The sequence below is a fragment of the Phaseolus vulgaris genome, chromosome 1 (genome assembly GCF_051622355.1).
Source record: "Phaseolus vulgaris cultivar YP4 chromosome 1, ASM5162235v1, whole genome shotgun sequence".
Classification (NCBI taxonomy): Eukaryota; Viridiplantae; Streptophyta; class Magnoliopsida; order Fabales; family Fabaceae; genus Phaseolus; species Phaseolus vulgaris.
Window position 1 is genome coordinate 35,827,426 of NC_143498.1, and position 18,477 is coordinate 35,845,902.

At 30.6% G+C, this 18,477-nt stretch overlaps 2 protein-coding genes across 2 annotated transcripts; both read left to right on the forward strand.

Moving 5' to 3' along the window:
- The first annotated feature begins 2,900 nt into the window (after positions 1-2,900).
- LOC137813875 (alpha-L-arabinofuranosidase 1) lies at positions 2,901-8,533 on the forward strand. The gene is made up of 17 exons (XM_068616341.2): positions 2,901-3,754; positions 4,131-4,185; positions 4,297-4,502; positions 4,665-4,780; positions 4,896-5,046; positions 5,239-5,308; positions 5,705-5,850; positions 5,936-5,981; positions 6,088-6,140; positions 6,272-6,416; positions 6,584-6,702; positions 6,829-6,900; positions 7,009-7,112; positions 7,211-7,267; positions 7,422-7,617; positions 7,802-7,945; positions 8,059-8,533. Exons 1-17 carry the CDS (start codon positions 3,578-3,580, stop codon positions 8,152-8,154), a joined length of 1,953 nt encoding a protein of 650 aa, XP_068472442.2. The 5' UTR covers positions 2,901-3,577; the 3' UTR covers positions 8,155-8,533.
- Positions 8,534-9,906: 1,373 nt separating this feature from the next.
- On the forward strand, positions 9,907-15,117 carry LOC137816137 (alpha-L-arabinofuranosidase 1). Its single transcript, XM_068619226.2, has 17 exons — positions 9,907-10,363; positions 10,513-10,567; positions 10,750-10,946; positions 11,145-11,266; positions 11,367-11,520; positions 11,606-11,675; positions 11,821-11,966; positions 12,099-12,144; positions 12,246-12,298; positions 12,424-12,568; positions 13,357-13,475; positions 13,596-13,670; positions 13,788-13,891; positions 14,259-14,315; positions 14,427-14,616; positions 14,714-14,854; positions 14,952-15,117. Exons 1-17 carry the CDS (start codon positions 10,196-10,198, stop codon positions 15,054-15,056), a joined length of 1,947 nt encoding a protein of 648 aa, XP_068475327.1. The 5' UTR covers positions 9,907-10,195; the 3' UTR covers positions 15,057-15,117.
- The last annotated feature ends 3,360 nt before the right edge of the window (positions 15,118-18,477 follow it).

Below are 18,477 nucleotides of genomic sequence, written 5' to 3' on the forward strand. Positions count from 1 at the left end.
ATGGGTGTCCTAAGTATTCACGTGTCATGCATGTAGTCTATCCTTGGAAACCCTAACAGGCCTTAGCGCCTCCAAGGATTATTTACTTGTGCTAGACCTGAACGTGTTATACACACCACATGCATGAATCCTCTCGTGACTTAGGTCCCTCTTTTATATGGATAATATCTCATTATTATTTCTAGGGCCCACCTACGTGGCCCATTAATGCGACTAGAGCACTGAGGTCTGATGTCGACGTTTGGTGTCTACCTCTCCGAATTCGATGTCTGAGGTCTGGTCAGTACATAAAGTAAGGTTTGTATCCACTTAAATATTATAAAATTGATATTATCTCTAGTCGATGTAAGATCTCCAATACATCTCTCTCAGGCAAGTTGTCAACTCACATGTGGAACTAGATATTTATGGGTGGTCTGATAGTGGGTACACAATAGGCTAAATACAAACTCTTGTTATGATAGGCTCTAAATGACTTTGATACTATCCTAAGAGAAGTTGACTTTAAGCTTAACTTAACCTTACAAAATGGACTTCTAAAGTGAGGTTTGCACTTACTTATATATTATGAATTATTTTGTTTTATCTCTAATCGACGTAGGATCTCCAACAATTAAATGTATATTTTCTTGTAGTGAATTAAATAAATTATTTTATATATTAAAATTAATTTTATATAAACAAAATATTACTCTATCACATGCAACTTCTCTAAGTTGTGTTCATTAACTTGTACTTTTTTGTAAAATTTAATTTTAAATTATGAGAAAAATGTATTCCATGTATATGGTTATTTCTTATTTGTAATTTATTTTCTCATTTTTTAATAATGTTGTGTTAATGCAAACTTAGTACTAGTTGCACATAGTGCTAGTCTGGTGTCTCCAAGAAGAATTATTTTTCTTGAAGTATAAGACTTGAATTTTTTTAGAGATAAAATTAAAATGGATAAAAAATAGAAACATTATAAATAGAATATAGTGTTCCTTCCTTGTTTCATTGTGAATTTTATTTTTAAAACTCATTTTCTCTTAAATCTCTCTAAGTTTAGATATTAACTAGAACTTTTATATTGTTAGAATGTAGATCTAAGGATGTAGAGTTGAAAATCAAATATAGCCAATCATATTCTTAATTTATGGTTAGTAATTTTTTATTTGTACTATGTATTCCATTCTTTTTCTTCTTCTTAAGGTGTTTGTAAAGGGACGATATTGATGATATTTTGAATTTGATATTTAGTAAATTATTTGAAATTCTATTGGATTTTTGAAAGTTTCAAAGGAAGTTTTTTTAGTAAATATAAAACTATTAATAAAGAAAAATTATTTTTATAATGAAAAAAAAAACTTAAGAGAATGTGAACCGACTTAACTCAATCCATTTGACTCAGTTTAAGGTACGTTCGATCCAACATGAACTCGATTTGACTTGATTCGGTGAGATGGACTCTAGCACAATCAGGTCCAATGATCTGGGTGTTGTAGACAAATGCTAATGATAGCTAAGTACTCTCGTCACCAAACTTGTACAGATTGTTCCTTTAAATGTGACATTTTGTTTGGTAGATGTCAATTTTCAATTACATAAACCTTTAGCTTAATTCTGCTTCGTACTTAAGTTGATTACAGATATAATATATGTAAAATGGGTTCTAGGTGGACAAAAGACTAGGAAAAGTAGCCCTTCTCCTTCTCCCAAAGTGCCCTGCCTACACTGACTACACCAACTCACATGCATTCAAGACCTGCATTTCTGAAAACGATGTTTGAGATTAGTCAAAAATTATTGTTATCTTCCTCACTCTGGTTCAGACCTGGAACCCTAAACTTGTTGGGGTGTATAAAAATGATACACATTGAAAATCACATCATTCATGCTTAATTGCCAAGATGTACCATTTATAAGTTTAGTCACAAGTATGAGTAGTCACAAGCATTTATCAAACTCTTGGAACTTTATAATGGCCACAGACTTGTCAGTTTATCATTTTCCTGAGTTCATAACAAAACATTCTGTTCACCTTATTTAAACTACATGACAGTTTTAATCCAACTGTTAATCATTTTAAGTATTAATTTCCAAGTATTTAGATGCATCTCATGGTCCACAACATTGCTAATAAGAGGCTAATGAACTGAAAAGTAACACTTTGAGCTTAACTGTGAAGTGATTAAGAAAATGAATTGTTTGAAAATAAATGCTGAGGTACTCCTTGTAACTTATTTGAAAGATTTTGAAAAATTAAGCATTTCACTCTTTTTTTGCTGATTATGTACAACTCTACATTTCACGAGTTTGAAATCATATATATAAAAAAGGTAACATGTAACATGTGAGTTGTGGTAGTATTTGCTTTATACAATTTTGAGATTACAGACAAAAGAACTCACTCATAACAGTAACAAAAATTGAAAGCTGACCTGAAAAATAAAGAGGACAGAGCTAGATATCAGAAATATGAAAAAGGTCACTAAACAAAATTCTGTGACTATTTTATATTAAATAGACTACCCATTTAGTGTGTGTTTCATTTCAATGCATGTTCACTCTAATTTGTGAATCTTCTACACTCCTTTTACACTATTTTTTATTATTTAATTTTAATTATTCATAATTTTATGAAAAATAATTCAGCTTCATTATCCATTGTTTTTTGTCTACACCTTACTCGATATAATTAAAAATTGAAAAAGTTATGAATAGTTAAACATTAAGAAATCAATATTGCTTAAAACGAAATTCACGATCAAAACTACAAAAAATAAAAAAAATTGGGTGGAGTAAAATTGTGGATTTTATAAAGCATTTATATCAAAATTACAATTAAGCCTAAATTTTTTATTAGAAAAAAATAGAGATACAATTTAAACTTAAATTTGTAAACGTCAGAATGATTTACATCAGAGATGAGAATAGATGCAATTTGGTGAGGAGAGTCTTCAACCTAGTACATTTCATCTAATGAAAAAGTTAGTGTAGAAAGTTTTCATGGATAGAGAGAAAGATGTAATTATGAGTGACAGCTCCTTTCTATCCAATTTTAAGTTTATGAAGCCATATCAAATATGAAGTGAGTACTCCACCAAAGGGTAGATGTTGAGCAGGTACTTGTACAAAAGTCTTCATTATTATACCTAAATAACTTGTACTTTGTATAGTTGCATATTTGCATTTTTGGACAAAAATTGTAGGTTTTTCACCCTTGGTTTTTAACTAGTTTTACTTGTGAATTCCGAGGACAAATGTCTCCAAGTCCCATTCACTCTAAAACTAGTTTGCATGGATATACGAGCATTTCTTTAGTGAGTTTATGCAAATTTCTTGCTATAAGAAAAATAGTATTTCTCATATGTGAAAATGCGAGTGAGATGAACCTGATGGGGACTCAACAAAATCAATCAAGAACATTACTAAAAGAATGAACAAAAGTAGTATTTTCTGTTACATTTCATACATTTTCCTTTTTAAGTAGCTTGGAGGAGGCACATTTGTTAGGAATGTTCCTTCTCTATATAATATGACTTGTTAGACAAATATCATCACCACGGAATTTGTCATCTAAACCATTTCCATAATGGGGTTTTGTTCTCTCAAGCCTTGGTTTGGTGTTATGCTCTTTTCCCTCCTGATTCATTTTCTTACGTTTCAATATTGCTGTGCTGATGCAAACTCAACACTGGTTGTAAATGCTTCCTTTGATGAGGTGAATGCAAGGCGAATTCCTCACAGTTTTCTTGGAGTGTTCTTTGAGGTATATGTAACCTTCCTTCACCTCATTACTTACAAAATGGATAGTGGTGTTTCTTTTTTCATAGTAATGACCCTCTTAAAATTTGACAGAAATTTTATCTTAAAGACTTTGTTTATGGCAAGACCTTTAATGCTAAACAGGTTTTTAAATAATGTATATGATTTCAAGATATTGTGTAATAGAGCTTACTCGTTTAACTTCATTGCAGACATGCATGACAATTTTTGGCACTCATCATAAAAACCTGACTTTAAAATTCTGTGTGGAGTGCACAAGACCAGTCTCATTTATCATCCAAACAAAACAAAAAATATCACAAAAAAATAAAGTAATCTCATTAGAATATTTTAAAAATTCACCAGTTTCTAATTTTCAGGAGATAAATCATGCTGGTGCTGGGGGACTGTGGGCAGAACTTGTAAGCAATAGAGGTTATTTCCAAATCTACAAGTCTTTCTTCATCTTGCGTTTCCAGTTCACAGACTCATTAGAATTCAGTATCATTTTAAGTATTTTGTCTATTTTTCTATTATTTTTCTTAGGCTTTGAAGCTGGAGGACCAGACAACACCTTAAATATTTATCCTTGGTCAGTTATTGGAAATGAGTCATTCATTTCTGTATCAATAAACCATACCTCTTGCTTTGAGCGTAACAAAGCTGCATTACTAATGAAAGTGTATTGTGGTGGTCACAAACCTTGCCCATATGGTGGAGTTGGTATTTCTAATCCTGGTTATTGGGGCATGGTAAGGAAATTCATATATACTTCCCATTCAAACACACATTATAATATTTTTCTTCTATTTGTCTCATGTAAGTTTAAATCTAACAAATAATAATGACGATAAAAAAGGTTGATATAACCATCACACTTTGTGTTTACATGGAGTAACTTTTTTCATGTTCAGAATTTTGAGCAAGGAAAGAGGTACAAGGTGGTCTACCATGTTAAATCAGAAACAAAGTTTGATTTTCAACTCTCATTCAAGGGTGTTGATGTTATAAAAGTGGCATCAAAAACCAGGTAAGTTCCTTTTTTATTTAAAAGACATTGTAGGATTCTACAGCCTATACTGAATAAGCCATAAATCCATTTGTTGTATTGATTAAAATGACTAATTGATGATGGTCTTCCACAGGCATGTGTTTGGAGATAGAAAATGGAAAAGGGTGGAGACAATAGTGGAAGCAAAAGATACTAATCACTATTCAAGTCTTCAAATAACCACAACCAGTGAAGGGAGATTCTTGTTAGACCAGGTGTCAGCTATGCCATTGGACACTCATATGGTTAGTAGAATAAACAATCACACCTTATAATCTAATAAATGCAGCTATTTATTACCATTTTAGTGCTTATTATTCAAAAAAAGTTCACCCTAAATTCTGGTATTTCCTACTACACTTGGTACCTGACCATTTTGTTGTCAATGTATTCTATTTTTTTTTCCTTTACATAACTTCATTTTTCTGTCGAAACAGGGCCATGGCTTCAGAAAGGACCTTTTTCAAATGGTGGCAGATTTGAAACCTAAATTTCTTAGATTTCCTGGTATGTCCTAATTCTATGTTTCTGAGTAAGGTTTGTTATACAACTTAATTTGCAACTTTATATTTTTGGGTACCTAAAGCTGCATTCTTACCTAACTAACTCATTTGAGTAAATAATTAAATCAACTTCTATTAAAAAAGAAACTGTATCATGGTGGGAGATCTACACAAGGTGAAGGTATTCCCTCCCAATTTGGTTTATTTCATATTCTTAGTGATATCATTAGGATTCAAATCTCGAACCACCAAGTTAAAAGCGACATGTTGTAACTAGTTGTGTCAACAAATATTGGTTTCATCTTAACTCTTAGAATGGCATAATATTTCTTTCTTCTAAACTTTGTGTAAAATAAAATCTCTGAGGACCTAACACTATTTGTCAATATTACTGCATTAGGTGGTACTTATGTTGAAGGTGATCATCTGCAAAACAGATATCAGTGGAAAGATACAATTGGACCATGGGAAGAGAGACCTGGACATTTCAATGATATTTGGAACTATTGGAGTGACGATGGAATTGGTTATTTTGAATATCTCCAAGTGAGTGTATATTATTCTCTTACAACCATTATTAAATTTTCCCTACTTGCTGAATAAATATAATAATCCAATATTTCTCGAGCAGCTAGCAGAGGACCTTGGTGCATTGCCCATATGGGTTTTTAACGCTGGTATATATGTGTTCTGCTTGCCTTAGTTCAAATTCATTCCCAACAGCCACAACTATTTGAATTTATCTGTCTTTGTTTTCTAATTATTTGAATGTCTTATTTATAGGTATCAGCGTTCATGAAGAAATTAATGCATCAGCCTTAGCTCCTTATGTGCAAGTACATTTTTCTCTCCTGCACTTTTCTTAGCTTTTATGAATTTATATATATATATATATATATATATATATATATATACACACACACACAAACATATATTTATTACTATTATGAAATCTTTGAATCAAAAGGATGCCCTGGATGGCATTGAATTTGCAAGAGGCTCTCCTAAATCAAAATGGGGTTCTGTTAGAGCTGCAATGGGACATCCTAAACCATTTGACTTGAGATATGTTGCTGTTGGAAATGAAGATTGTTGGCATTTTAATTATCAAGGTATGTTTTTATTATTCTTTGAGCACACCCTTGTAAACCATTAATGAAACTACGTATATATGTTAATGGTAAAAACTTGTTTTATATGACTCAACGCCTTTGATATTAGCAGCAATCTAAGGATTGATGTATTAAATTATTAACACATTTTTCTTGTTTCATTCTAGGAAATTACCTTAAGTTTTATGAGGCTATAAGATCTGCCACCCCAGATATTCAAATTATCTCAAACTGTGATGCTTCTAGTGCACCATTAAAGCATCCAGCTGATTTATATGATTTTCATGTAAAGATAACATTCTAACATTATTTCTTGAACTTTCATTTTGTTGATTTTACTTTAGCAAGTATATTTGTTTTCTTTTATTCGGTTTTCAACTTATCACCCTTCTTACTCTTTACATTTTATTAGATTTATACAGACTCCAATGACATGTTTTCTAAGTCCACTCGGTTCGGTAACACATCACGAGCTGGTCCAAAGGTTTGATTAATCTTGAGTTTTATTGAACACTCTTCCAGTTCATTATTTATGGATTGCTAATTTATGCATAATCTGGTATGTGAATACTCAATATATATGGTTTTACAGGCTTTTGTGAGTGAGTATGCTGTGTGGAAAGAAGATGCTGCAAATGGAAGTCTTTTGGCTGCTATAGCTGAAGCCGCATTTCTTATTGGACTAGAGAAGAACAGGTTTTCTATGCCTTTTTCTTTATTGTATATTGTTTCTGTTTTATGAAGTTCACCTTAACCACACAAAGTTTTTCATTTATATTATTTTTCTGATGCAGTGATATTGTTCAGATGGTTTCTTATGCGCCACTTTTCTCGAACATGAATGACAGGAGGTAAATTTCTTGTACTTTTGCTGTGAAATCTTCTACCCTTTATTTTATTCTTGTAACAAGAATTGGCACTTCGAAAATTTATTGTGATAAACTATTTGCAGACTCCAACATGATTCTCCTAGTAACATAAGACTGTATAAATGTGTCATTACAGATGGATTCCCGATGCAATTGTGTTTGACTCTTATCAGCTCTATGGAACTCCCAGCTATTGGGTGCAGAAACTTTTTATTGAGTCCACTGGAGCAACATTTCTTGACTCAACACTCACAACTTCATCTAAAAAACTTATTGCATCTGCAATTATCTGGGAAAACTCTACAGAGAAGAAAAAATACCTAAGAGTAAAGGTAAGAGATGCCCTTTTCAACTAAATTGAAACTGACTCTTGCTACATCCAAAATGTCCTTGAGCATGAAAGACTACAAGCATATCTTTAATTAGATTAACACCAATTGCTTTTTTTATCATTGACCAGCATTTCTATTTGGTGAAGATGCTTTCACTAGGAGTTATTGATTATGATTTTCACAGGTAGTAAACTTTGGTATAGCCACAGAGAGCCTTAACATTTATATAATTGGGTTGAACTCAAATGTGCAACAATTTGGTTCTACAAAGACAGTTCTTACATCAACCAACTTAATGGATGAGAATTCCTTCTTGGAGCCCAAGAAGGTACTATTTGGCTTATCTGTACTTGCTATATTCATTACATAATACAATACAGTTGGTCGTGTAAACTAATTCATGTAATTTATCATTTGTTATTATTTTCATTTTAAACACAGGTGGTGCCACAAACAAGTTCCCTAGAGAATGCTGGCAAGTACATGAATGTTGTACTCTCTTCCTATTCAGTAACATCATTAGATTTTTTAATATGATCAGAGCATAAGAATAATTTCACTGAAACAAAATGAAGTCAAATAGGAAATGGGACCATTTTTTTAATAATATTATCAAGAAATGTGAGATATAGTGGATGGTAAAAGACAGGCAAATGTTACATGGCCCTTCCTTCTCCCAAGTTGTGCTGAACTAGTGAAAGTTATTTCAAATGTTTGGCATAAATTATTCCTATTTTCGTCACTGGAAGCCTAAACTTGATGGTATGTACAAACATACAGATAGCCATTGAAAGTAGAAGTTCATTTTAATGTCAATGATGGTTAACTGCCAAATGATGTACTATTTATAGTTGAAATCAACCTTCTGAGATATTTGTTTAGTCATGAGAATTTATCAAATCTATGGTCTTGACTAGTTGTTAGTATCTGCAACTTTTTTATTTTTTAGTTGTGATAAAAAAAATCTTCGTTCACCCCATTTAAACTACATGATATCTATAAGGCATGTTGGTGAATATTTTTTTTTTTCGCTTAATTAAGTTTAAAATCTTTCTTAAATTGCTTATTTTTAATTGAATTCCTATTAAAATATTTTGTTAAATAATATTTCGATCAATGAAAAATGACTAATGATTTTTGTTACTTTCATTTAAAAAACGTATGAGCAGGAGTTCCTCGCCGACCATAGATGATTTCGTGAGAGATCTACAGCGTGTTTTTCATAAAAACAATAAAAATTGTTTGTCATGATTACACTAATAACAATATTATATTGTATTAACTATAAAAGTTCATATTTTTTAACTAAAGATGACGGAGGCAAAATAATGATTACGCTACCCAAATAAAAAAATTAAATGATAGTGACTCAATTGTAAAAATATAAAAATTGAATTTTCAATAAAACAAAAAAATTAACAAAAACTCAATTGGATATATCAAAATTTATGATGGATTTAAAACTCAATTAAGCTTTAATATTTATTAATTTACACTTCTAAGAAAAAATTATTTGAACAAAAGAAAAAAAAAATATTTAATGCTACAAGAAAATCATTAAATAATAATCAAATTTAGAGAAAAAATAATTAGTGATTATATTGAATAAATTAGATATTAATTTAGAGAGTAAAACATTATTGATATTTAATGTGGTTTCTATTATTAATAAAAATTATAAAATAGTTTCTAAATTGGTATCTAAATTAGCTATCAAAGTTTTAGCTACTAATATTTTAGATTTTAAATCAATTTCTAAAATACTAATAAAGACTAATTTAGAATATGAGTAGTTAGTAGCTAAAATATTGGTAAGTAACAGTTAGATACCAATTTAAAAACTAATTTATAAATTTTTATTAATAATAGAAATTATTTTATATACCAATAATTTTTTAGTTTATAAAATAATATCTAATTTAGTCAATATACTGACTATTATTTTGGTATCTAAAATTAATTTTTACTTAGTGATTTTCTTGTGATGTAAAATGATGTCGGCCATTTTCTTGTAGTGAAAAATGATGTTGGGCATAAAAATTGTTCCATAAATACTTTTATGATAGAGAAATAAAAAGAAAACATGATATAAACTTTTTAATAAAGTAAAATTAAAGACTTTTTAAAGGATTACGTAATCACTAATTTTTAATTTCCGTTGTTCCTGAAACTAATTTATTATTATTATTGTATCATTCTTAAAATAATTAAAAATATATATTCTGATTTTGCATCAGTATAAAAGAATTTTAAGCTCCTAAGCAAATGAATACTTAGACTCATCACTACTATAGAGAAAACAATAGACCTAGTATAAAGTCCAATGTCTGAATCAGTGTGCACAAAATAACTAATACAAGTAACACCTTCCACAACTTCTCCTACAATAACTCAGTTTCACTCAAATACTCTTGAGATTCGGATCTCCTTGTGTTGACCAGAGTAATCTATTGGAATGTTCTTTTTTTTTCCAAATAAATACAAGCCAAAAAGAGAGAGTTCAAGGCAACAGAGTGTGTTGGCTTATATACTTGTGTTATTGTGACACTGAAGGTGTTAAAAAACAAAAGAAGAAGCTATGATTTTTACAAAGGCTTGTTGCAGTTTTCTTTGGACATACCTTGTTATAGGGGCATGTTTTGCTTTTCGATGTTATGCTGATGCTAACCAGACTTCAACTCTGGTTGTAGATGTTTCTGATTCTGGAAGGCAAATTCCTGACACTCTTTTCGGAATATTTTTTGAGGTTGCACACCTTCCTTTTCAGATCTTCAAAATTTTAATATTATAAAACTCCAAATGTCACAGTGCATGTTATATAACATTGAACTTGGTATTTTTTTTTTTATGGTGAAATAGTTCAAAAGTGATCTAAATTATGAACTTCTTTTGCAGGAGATCAATCATGCTGGTACTGGTGGATTGTGGGAAGAACTTGTGAACAACAGAGGTCACTAATTTCCATACTCTCCAAAATATATTTTTATATGATTTCTCTAAAAAATTTGATGAAAAAGTGAATAGTTGTCTAAGAAAATTACTAACACATTCTACTTAATTTAAGAACAACTTTATTTTTAACAGAGAGCTCTGGTAATAGAATATACGTTCAGATATTAATTTGTGATTCAGGTTTTGAAGCTGGGGGCACCCGAGTTCCATCAAGTATTGCACCCTGGACTGTAGTTGGGAAAGAACCAGCCATTTTCCTAGAAACTGAACTTAGCTCTTGCTTTGAACACAACAAGGTTGCATTGAAAATAGATGTGCAGTGTGACAAATGCCCTTCTGATGGTGTTGGTGTCTCTAACCCTGGTTTTTGGGGCATGGTGAGAATAATAAATAATGTGTCTCAGTATGAACTTCTATTTCCATGCTCCTTTCCCTTCTTTATATGATGGTTACTTCAAATCACTCTTAAGGGCATTTTGTTTCCCGGAAACAAACAATTTTGTTATCAAGTTAATTTTTCTTTTTTGCCAGAATTGAAAAAGATTTGCCTCCTTAACCATGAAATCTTGTTTCAGAATATTGTGGAAGGGAAGAAATACAAAGTTGTCTTCTTTGTTAAATCAAAAGGAGCACTAGAAATGACAGTATCATTCAGAGAAACTGAAGGTGGAAGGATATTGGCTTCTAGCAATATCATGTAAGAACTTTGTTTCAACATTCTAGGGAGACTCAATGGTCAAAGTTCTATTAAAAGTATCTTTTGAATATGAACATGATATTAATACATTGATCTTTAGTGCTTCTGCATCAGAAGTTTCAAATTGGAAAAGGATGGAGACTACATTAGAAGCCGATGCATCAAGTTCCGACTCAAGTTTGTATTTAACAACAACCAAAAAAGGGGTTATATGGTTGGACCAAGTGTCTGCTATGCCTGTGGACACATACAAGGTCTGCAATACTCATTGTTGGCAATACTCAATTTCATTGCATTTATTTTTTTAAATAGTAAATCTTCAAACTTGTTTTGGCACAGGGACATGGTTTCCGAAGTGACTTGGTTAACATGCTAATAGACTTGAAACCAGCCTTTTTAAGATTTCCAGGTATGCATAAACTGAAGTTAAGGAAGAGATTTCATATCAGAAGTGTACAATATTTCTCAAAGACATTATATCATTTTGATCAATCTCTTTTCATCAAACATTCACATAAATTCCAAAATTAATGCATTTTTTTCTCTTGCAAGAGGTGGCTGTTTTATTGAAGGGCAAAGATTAAGAAATGCATTTCGGTGGAAAAATAGTGTTGGACCCTGGGAACAGAGACCTGGCCATTTTGGTGATGTTTGGAGTTATTGGACAGACGATGGATTTGGTTATTTTGAGGGTCTTCAAGTGAGTTCATTTACTGACTAAATTCTCTTGGTTTAGTGGTTTCATATTCTCTTCTATAGACCTCAGTTTCTGATTATCACAATTTGTTATTGTGAAATTCAATCATGATAAGCATTTTTTTTTCTTGTGTAGCTAGCAGAGGACATAGGTGCAAGGCCATTGTGGGTGTTTAATAGTGGTATTGTCCATTATAGCTATATACTATGTTTGATTTTTGGTTATCATGTAAGGACCATTGCTGAATATGTGTTTTTGTGTATGTTCAATTCAATAATACAGGCATAAGCCATACTGAAGAAATTGATACAAAAGACATCACACCTTTTGTGCAAGTATATTTTCCTATTCTTGTTTCTTCCCATTCCATTTTTTGTTGTTCTTGTAGTTTTTTTTCCCTTTTGAAACAGTGGAATTAAATATCTTTATCACTGTCTTGTTTGTTTACCCTTAATTGTAGGAAAGCCTTGATGGTATTGAGTTTGCAAGAGGTGCAGCTAGTTCAAAATGGGGTTCCCTTAGAGCATCTATGGGGCACCCAGACCCATTTGACCTAAAATATGTTGCTGTTGGAAATGAAGATTGCCAGAAGAAAAACTACCAAGGCATGCTCTCACTTTCTCTATTTTTATTTTATTTATGTATGCCTTTTGAGTAAACAAACATTCAATCTCTATTTCTAACATTTTTTTTAGAAAATCTTGTATCCTTTTATAAAACCCTTTGCTAAGTGATTGGGTTATTAATTATTTTTCTCTAAAATATCCTTAATTAATTCTAAAATATTAAAGGTTGAAAATTAATGATTTAATTTTTCTCTTTTTAAAGGATTGGGGAAGTGGGTAACTCTTATATTTTTTGCTCTCGAATATTAATTAATTAAGTGAAAAGTAATTAATTGAAAAAAAGAGAAGAAAAATACTATTGATCTCAAGAATATTACAGATAATTTTGAAACAAAATTATAAAATTTGACAAATATAATTTCAATAATAAAGTTGATTATTTTTTTTTCAAACGGTGTAAAATAGTTGAAAATGTTTTTTTAAAGAAGTATTTATCGTGTGTAACACTCTATAATACTGAGTATTAAAAGTTTACATATACTAATTATAATCTGACATGCATGCATATATTAAGTTTGTGAAGTTTTTAAAATTCATTTTTTACGATTTCTAATTAATTTATGAGTAATACTAGTAATCCTCTCCAAAAATTATTTTAATTAATTTAATCATATTTTTTATAATTGGTTGAAATAGATTAGAAAATTTTCATTTTCATTTATAAAGTGTAAGGAGCTTGTCTAATTTTTTATTTATTTTTTAATATATATTTTAATGAGTGATGAAAAATAAAATGTTAAAGGGTTTGTGTAATTTTTTTTTGTTAGGAAACTACCTAGCTTTCTACAAGGCAATAAAAGCTGCTTATCCAGACATTCAAATAGTTTCAAACTGTGATGCTTCGTCCAAACCATTAAATCACCCAGCAGATATTTATGATTATCACGTAATTATTCTATCTCTTGCAATTAACATTCCTTAATTATTTCATAGTTTCATATATATATATATATATATTGGTTTTGTGTTCATCCTTTCTCATATATTCCAACTCTTCATTTTCCAGACATATCCTAAGGAATATGAAACTATGTTTAATAACGCTGATGTGTTTGATAAAACACCACGAAATGGTCCAAAGGTTTTTGTAATTCTCACTTTAACTCTCTTCTTTCTCTATTATCATAGTATTTATTTGTGTAATATTATGTATGCATTTGAAGTTTGATGAATAATTTGCATATATACCATTATTCAGGCTTTTGTGAGTGAGTATGCTCTAATTGGAGAACAAGCTAAGCAGGGAACCCTTTTGGGAGCTGTATCAGAAGCTGGATTCCTTATTGGATTAGAAAGAAACAGGTTAATTAATTATACCTTAATTTATATTCATTTTTCCCTTCTTAAGATACTATATTGTTACAATAATGTTATAAATAATAAATAAGTTAAGAAATTTTAATTATTTGGATGAAAAAAAGAAGTTTGTATGGACAAATTTCTGCTAAAAGAGAAAAACAAAAAGTTTAGAAATATTAATAAAAGAGGCTCTACACATTTTGGAAAATTTAATTTAATTTCTTCTCCTATAAATTTTTATGATAAAGTTTGTTAAAAACATGTTATTTATTTTAAAGAAGGATCATGGATATATTTTTTTTTATGTTCTTAAATGAGATTCAATTACTTTATTCTTTCAAAATTCACACCATTCCCATTTTTGATGCAGTGATCATGTGATAATGGCTAGCTATGCACCACTTTTTGTGAATGCAAATGACAGGAAGTATATCCCTTTTTTCCTCTTTTCTCATAATTTTCCAATGCAAAATATGAAGATTTATATAAACTAAGTGAAACAGTGGCCACTTTGAAATGTGTTATTTTTTCCATATAGGTGGAACCCAGATGCAATTGTTTTTAGTTCCAATCAGGTTTATGGAACTCCTAGCTATTGGGTGCAGTTTATGTTTAGAGAGTCAAATGGAGCAACACTCCTCAAATCACAACTTCAAACACCTCACCCTAATTCAGTTGCTGCATCTGCAATTATCTGCAAAAATTCCCAAACTTACTTGAAAATAAAGGTAATGTTGAATCATGAGTTATCTAAAATGCATTGGTTTATAATAGAATATAAGTGAAGTTGAGTTTTCAAGACCTTAATGCAATTGGTTTGTTTAGGTTGCAAACGTTGGGAAGAGCCCAATAAATCTCAAGATTTCTCTGAAAGGAATTGAGAGTTCAGAAGCAACTAAGGCAACAAAGACAGTGCTCACATCTGCAGATGCATCCGATGGGAACAGCTTTGCAAACCCAACAAAGGTTCATTTGAATTATTTATTTATATTATTATATAGTCACGAATTAGGGTTGTAGAAAGGATCTAATATCTATTATTTTATGTTTGTTTTATACACAGATAGTACCAAAACGAAATCCACATACGAGTGCTGGCAAAGAGATAAATGACATACTTCCTCCAGTTTCATTTACAGTATTTGATTTATTGATTAGAAGACCATAAAAATGTAATTACACAACTTTAGCTCTTAATTTTAGTGCAGACATCCAGTTATAGCATGCTACATTTATTGCTAAATTTTGTAGGGTCACATTTGTGAATTTGAGAGTTGTTAAATGGTGGCCATTTTTGTAACCTTCTTAGGCCCCATACGTAATCTTATTTAATAATTTAGATCTCATTTTAACTAACTTACTTTATGTTGAAATGTACGTGTCAAAAAAAACCAAAAAAAAGGTGAATTATAATTCTTTAAAAAAATTACAAATAGATTATTTGATTAATGATGCTAAGTACATTATCTGATTCATAAATTAGTCACACTAAAGATTTATACGAGACTTTTGCTTACATTTATCAAATAATTTGTTTGAATATTTTTGTGTATATATATTCTAAAAATCATACTATGATTCTTTTATCTAATATACAATATTTTATACATACTTATCCTATGAAAACATGTTTTCAGAGCAAGATTTAAAGCAGTTTTTGTTTAAAAAATATATATTTAAAGTGGTTTCGTCTAATAAAATTTAAAACATGTCTCTTAAATAAAAATTTATATAATAAATATGATGAGATGAATATAGTTAAAGATTTATTTCGTACTTATTTTTTTCTAACTCAATAAGGTTAGATTTAGAGCTCATTTAACTCAGTTAAATAACATATATTCATATGTGGTTTAATAAGTGATTAGATCATAGTTTTAGAGTTTGACTAAACCAATGTAGATAATATCAAATACTTAGTTCAAGATTGTTCAATCAAATATTTTAGTAAGTTTTCATACATTAACTCTTCTTTTTGGGTTAGTGTAGACACTCATAACATAGATAAGGAAGAAAAAACTATACATACAATAATTTATATTGTTCACCTATCACAACATATTACCTTAAGCTCTTGAATAAACCAGTAAAATTCGAATAAGCAAATTAATTCTGCAAAGTACATGTCAAGTATTCTTTGGGTTCACTCCTGGTCAACCCCTTGAGTATTCTTTCTCCAAGCCACTTGTGATTGATGGATTGTGTTATTGTAGAAGGTTAATAGACTCTATCATGTGATCTTATAATATCACCGAGAAAGAACTACTAGATTGTTTATGCCTTAGATAAGTTCAAATTATATCTTATAGGCTCTACGACAATTATTTTGACTGCTCATGTTGCTCTGAAGTATTTATTTAAAAAGATAGATTCAAAGTCTAGATTGATCAGGTGGATGTTGTAACTACGAGAATTTGATTTAAATATAGGATAGAAGTGACACATGTAATCTCATGGCAGACCATCTAATGTATGTAATTTCATAGCCACATTGAGATGGAGAAATATGCAATTCCTATTCAGGAAGATTTCTAGATGAGCAACTTTTTACTTTAGTTGAGTTTGATGACCCAGTAGACGGTTTAGACTGACTGAAAGATCTTCTAATTCTCCTTCTTTCATTCCTTGATTTGTTGATATTGTTAATTATCTTATTGCTTATGGTTTTCCACCATTGTTTCCTAAAGCCCAAAGAGACAAAATTAAAAGTGATGTCAAGTACTATGTTTGGAATAACCCTTATTTGCGGTATTTTTTCAATGACCAAATTATTCGCAAGTGTATTCTAGACCATGAAATATAGTTTGTACTCTTCTATCATGCCTCACTAGTTGAAGGACATCTTGGAGCACAAAGAACAAGAAGGAAGGTACCAAATTACAAGTTTTATTGACCTATAATTTTCAAAGGTGTCTAGAAGACTTCATATATATGTGAGATGTGTCAAAAAGCAAGAGCTACACTATCTCACATAGGTAGTGTATGCCCTAGTAGCTTATGTTATTATGTTCAGTATTTATTGTGAACGGTATTGATTTTATGGGACCAATACATGTCTCCTTTAGCTTTACATACATATTACTTGTTGTGCATTATGTCTCCTAGTGAGTGCAGGTTATAGCCACAATGACTAATGATGCTCGAGTTAGTTGTGAATTTTGTCAAGTCTAATATCCTTTTATAGATTTTGACTACCTTGTTGGAGATCCCACATCGACTAGAGATTAGAGTCTTTCATTGTATATAAGTGGGTGCAAACCTCACCCCATGAGCTAGTTTTATGGGGTTGAGTTAGGCTTAAAGTCCACTTCGTAATATGGTATCAGAGCCATTTCGAGCCTATCCTAGCGAGTATTTGTTGGGCCTATCGTGCCACCCGCTATCGGGCCGCTATCGGACCACCCATAATATATAGTCCCACGCACGAGTTGGCAGTCTCGGCGTGAGGGGGGTGTGTTGGAGATCCCACATCGACTAGAGATTAGAGCCTTTCATAATATATAAATGGGTGCAAACCTCAACACTATGAGCCGGTTTTATGGGGTTGAGTTAGGCTTAAAGTCCACTTTCTTAATATGGTATCAGAGCAATTTCGAGCCTATCCTAGCGAGTATTTGTGTTGGGCCTATCGTGTCACCCGCTATCGGACCACCCATAATATATAGTCCCACGCACGAGTTGGTAGTCTCGGCGTGAGGGGGGGTGTTGGAGATCCCACATCGACTAGAGATTAGAGCCTTTCATTGTATATAAGTGGGTGCAAACCTCACCTCATGAGCCGGTTTTATGGGGTTGAGTTAGGCTTAAAATCCACTTCGTAATATACCTTGAGCCATTGTTAATAATCAAGGAAATCACTTGGTTGCAGGTCGGAACACATATCTCGATTGCATTACCATGTGGAGCATTGTGTGTATTATTCTTTTTATAGTGCAATGATATACATCCGATGATATTGGATCCTAATAATCAAGATAACAAACATGAAACTCATTAATGAAACTAAGACATTAACTGATGAGAAGTTGAAAAATATTTATGCATTAAACTTGTAGTAAGTGTATGAACTACCTTAATATAAGATAATAAAATTTATTTTATGGTGTTTGTGATGAATTAAGTGTTAGTCTTTATTGAGAGATACATAATATAATTCTTCTAAAACAATAATAATAAATTATATTATTCATTAGAAATGTGATTAAGGATTTCAACATCTTTATCATAATGTTTTGGTTTACATTGTGATACAATAATAATAAATTACATTATTCATTATAAATGTGATTAAGGATTCCAACATCTTAATGTTTTAGTTTACATTTTGGATTGTGAATGTATGAGTTTTAAAATAATGATAAAATTGATATATAGAAACTTTATGTTTTACTGTATTCAATATATATGAATAATATTTATTAGATTGTTATATTATTTAATTGTATATAATATATAAAATGAATACATTTTAGAATAAAATATTTATTTTCTACACGCTTGATTAAACATTTTAGATAATTTTTTTAGTTAGATAATTTGGAATAAAATATTTGTTTTCTATACGTATGATTAAACATTTTAAATGATTT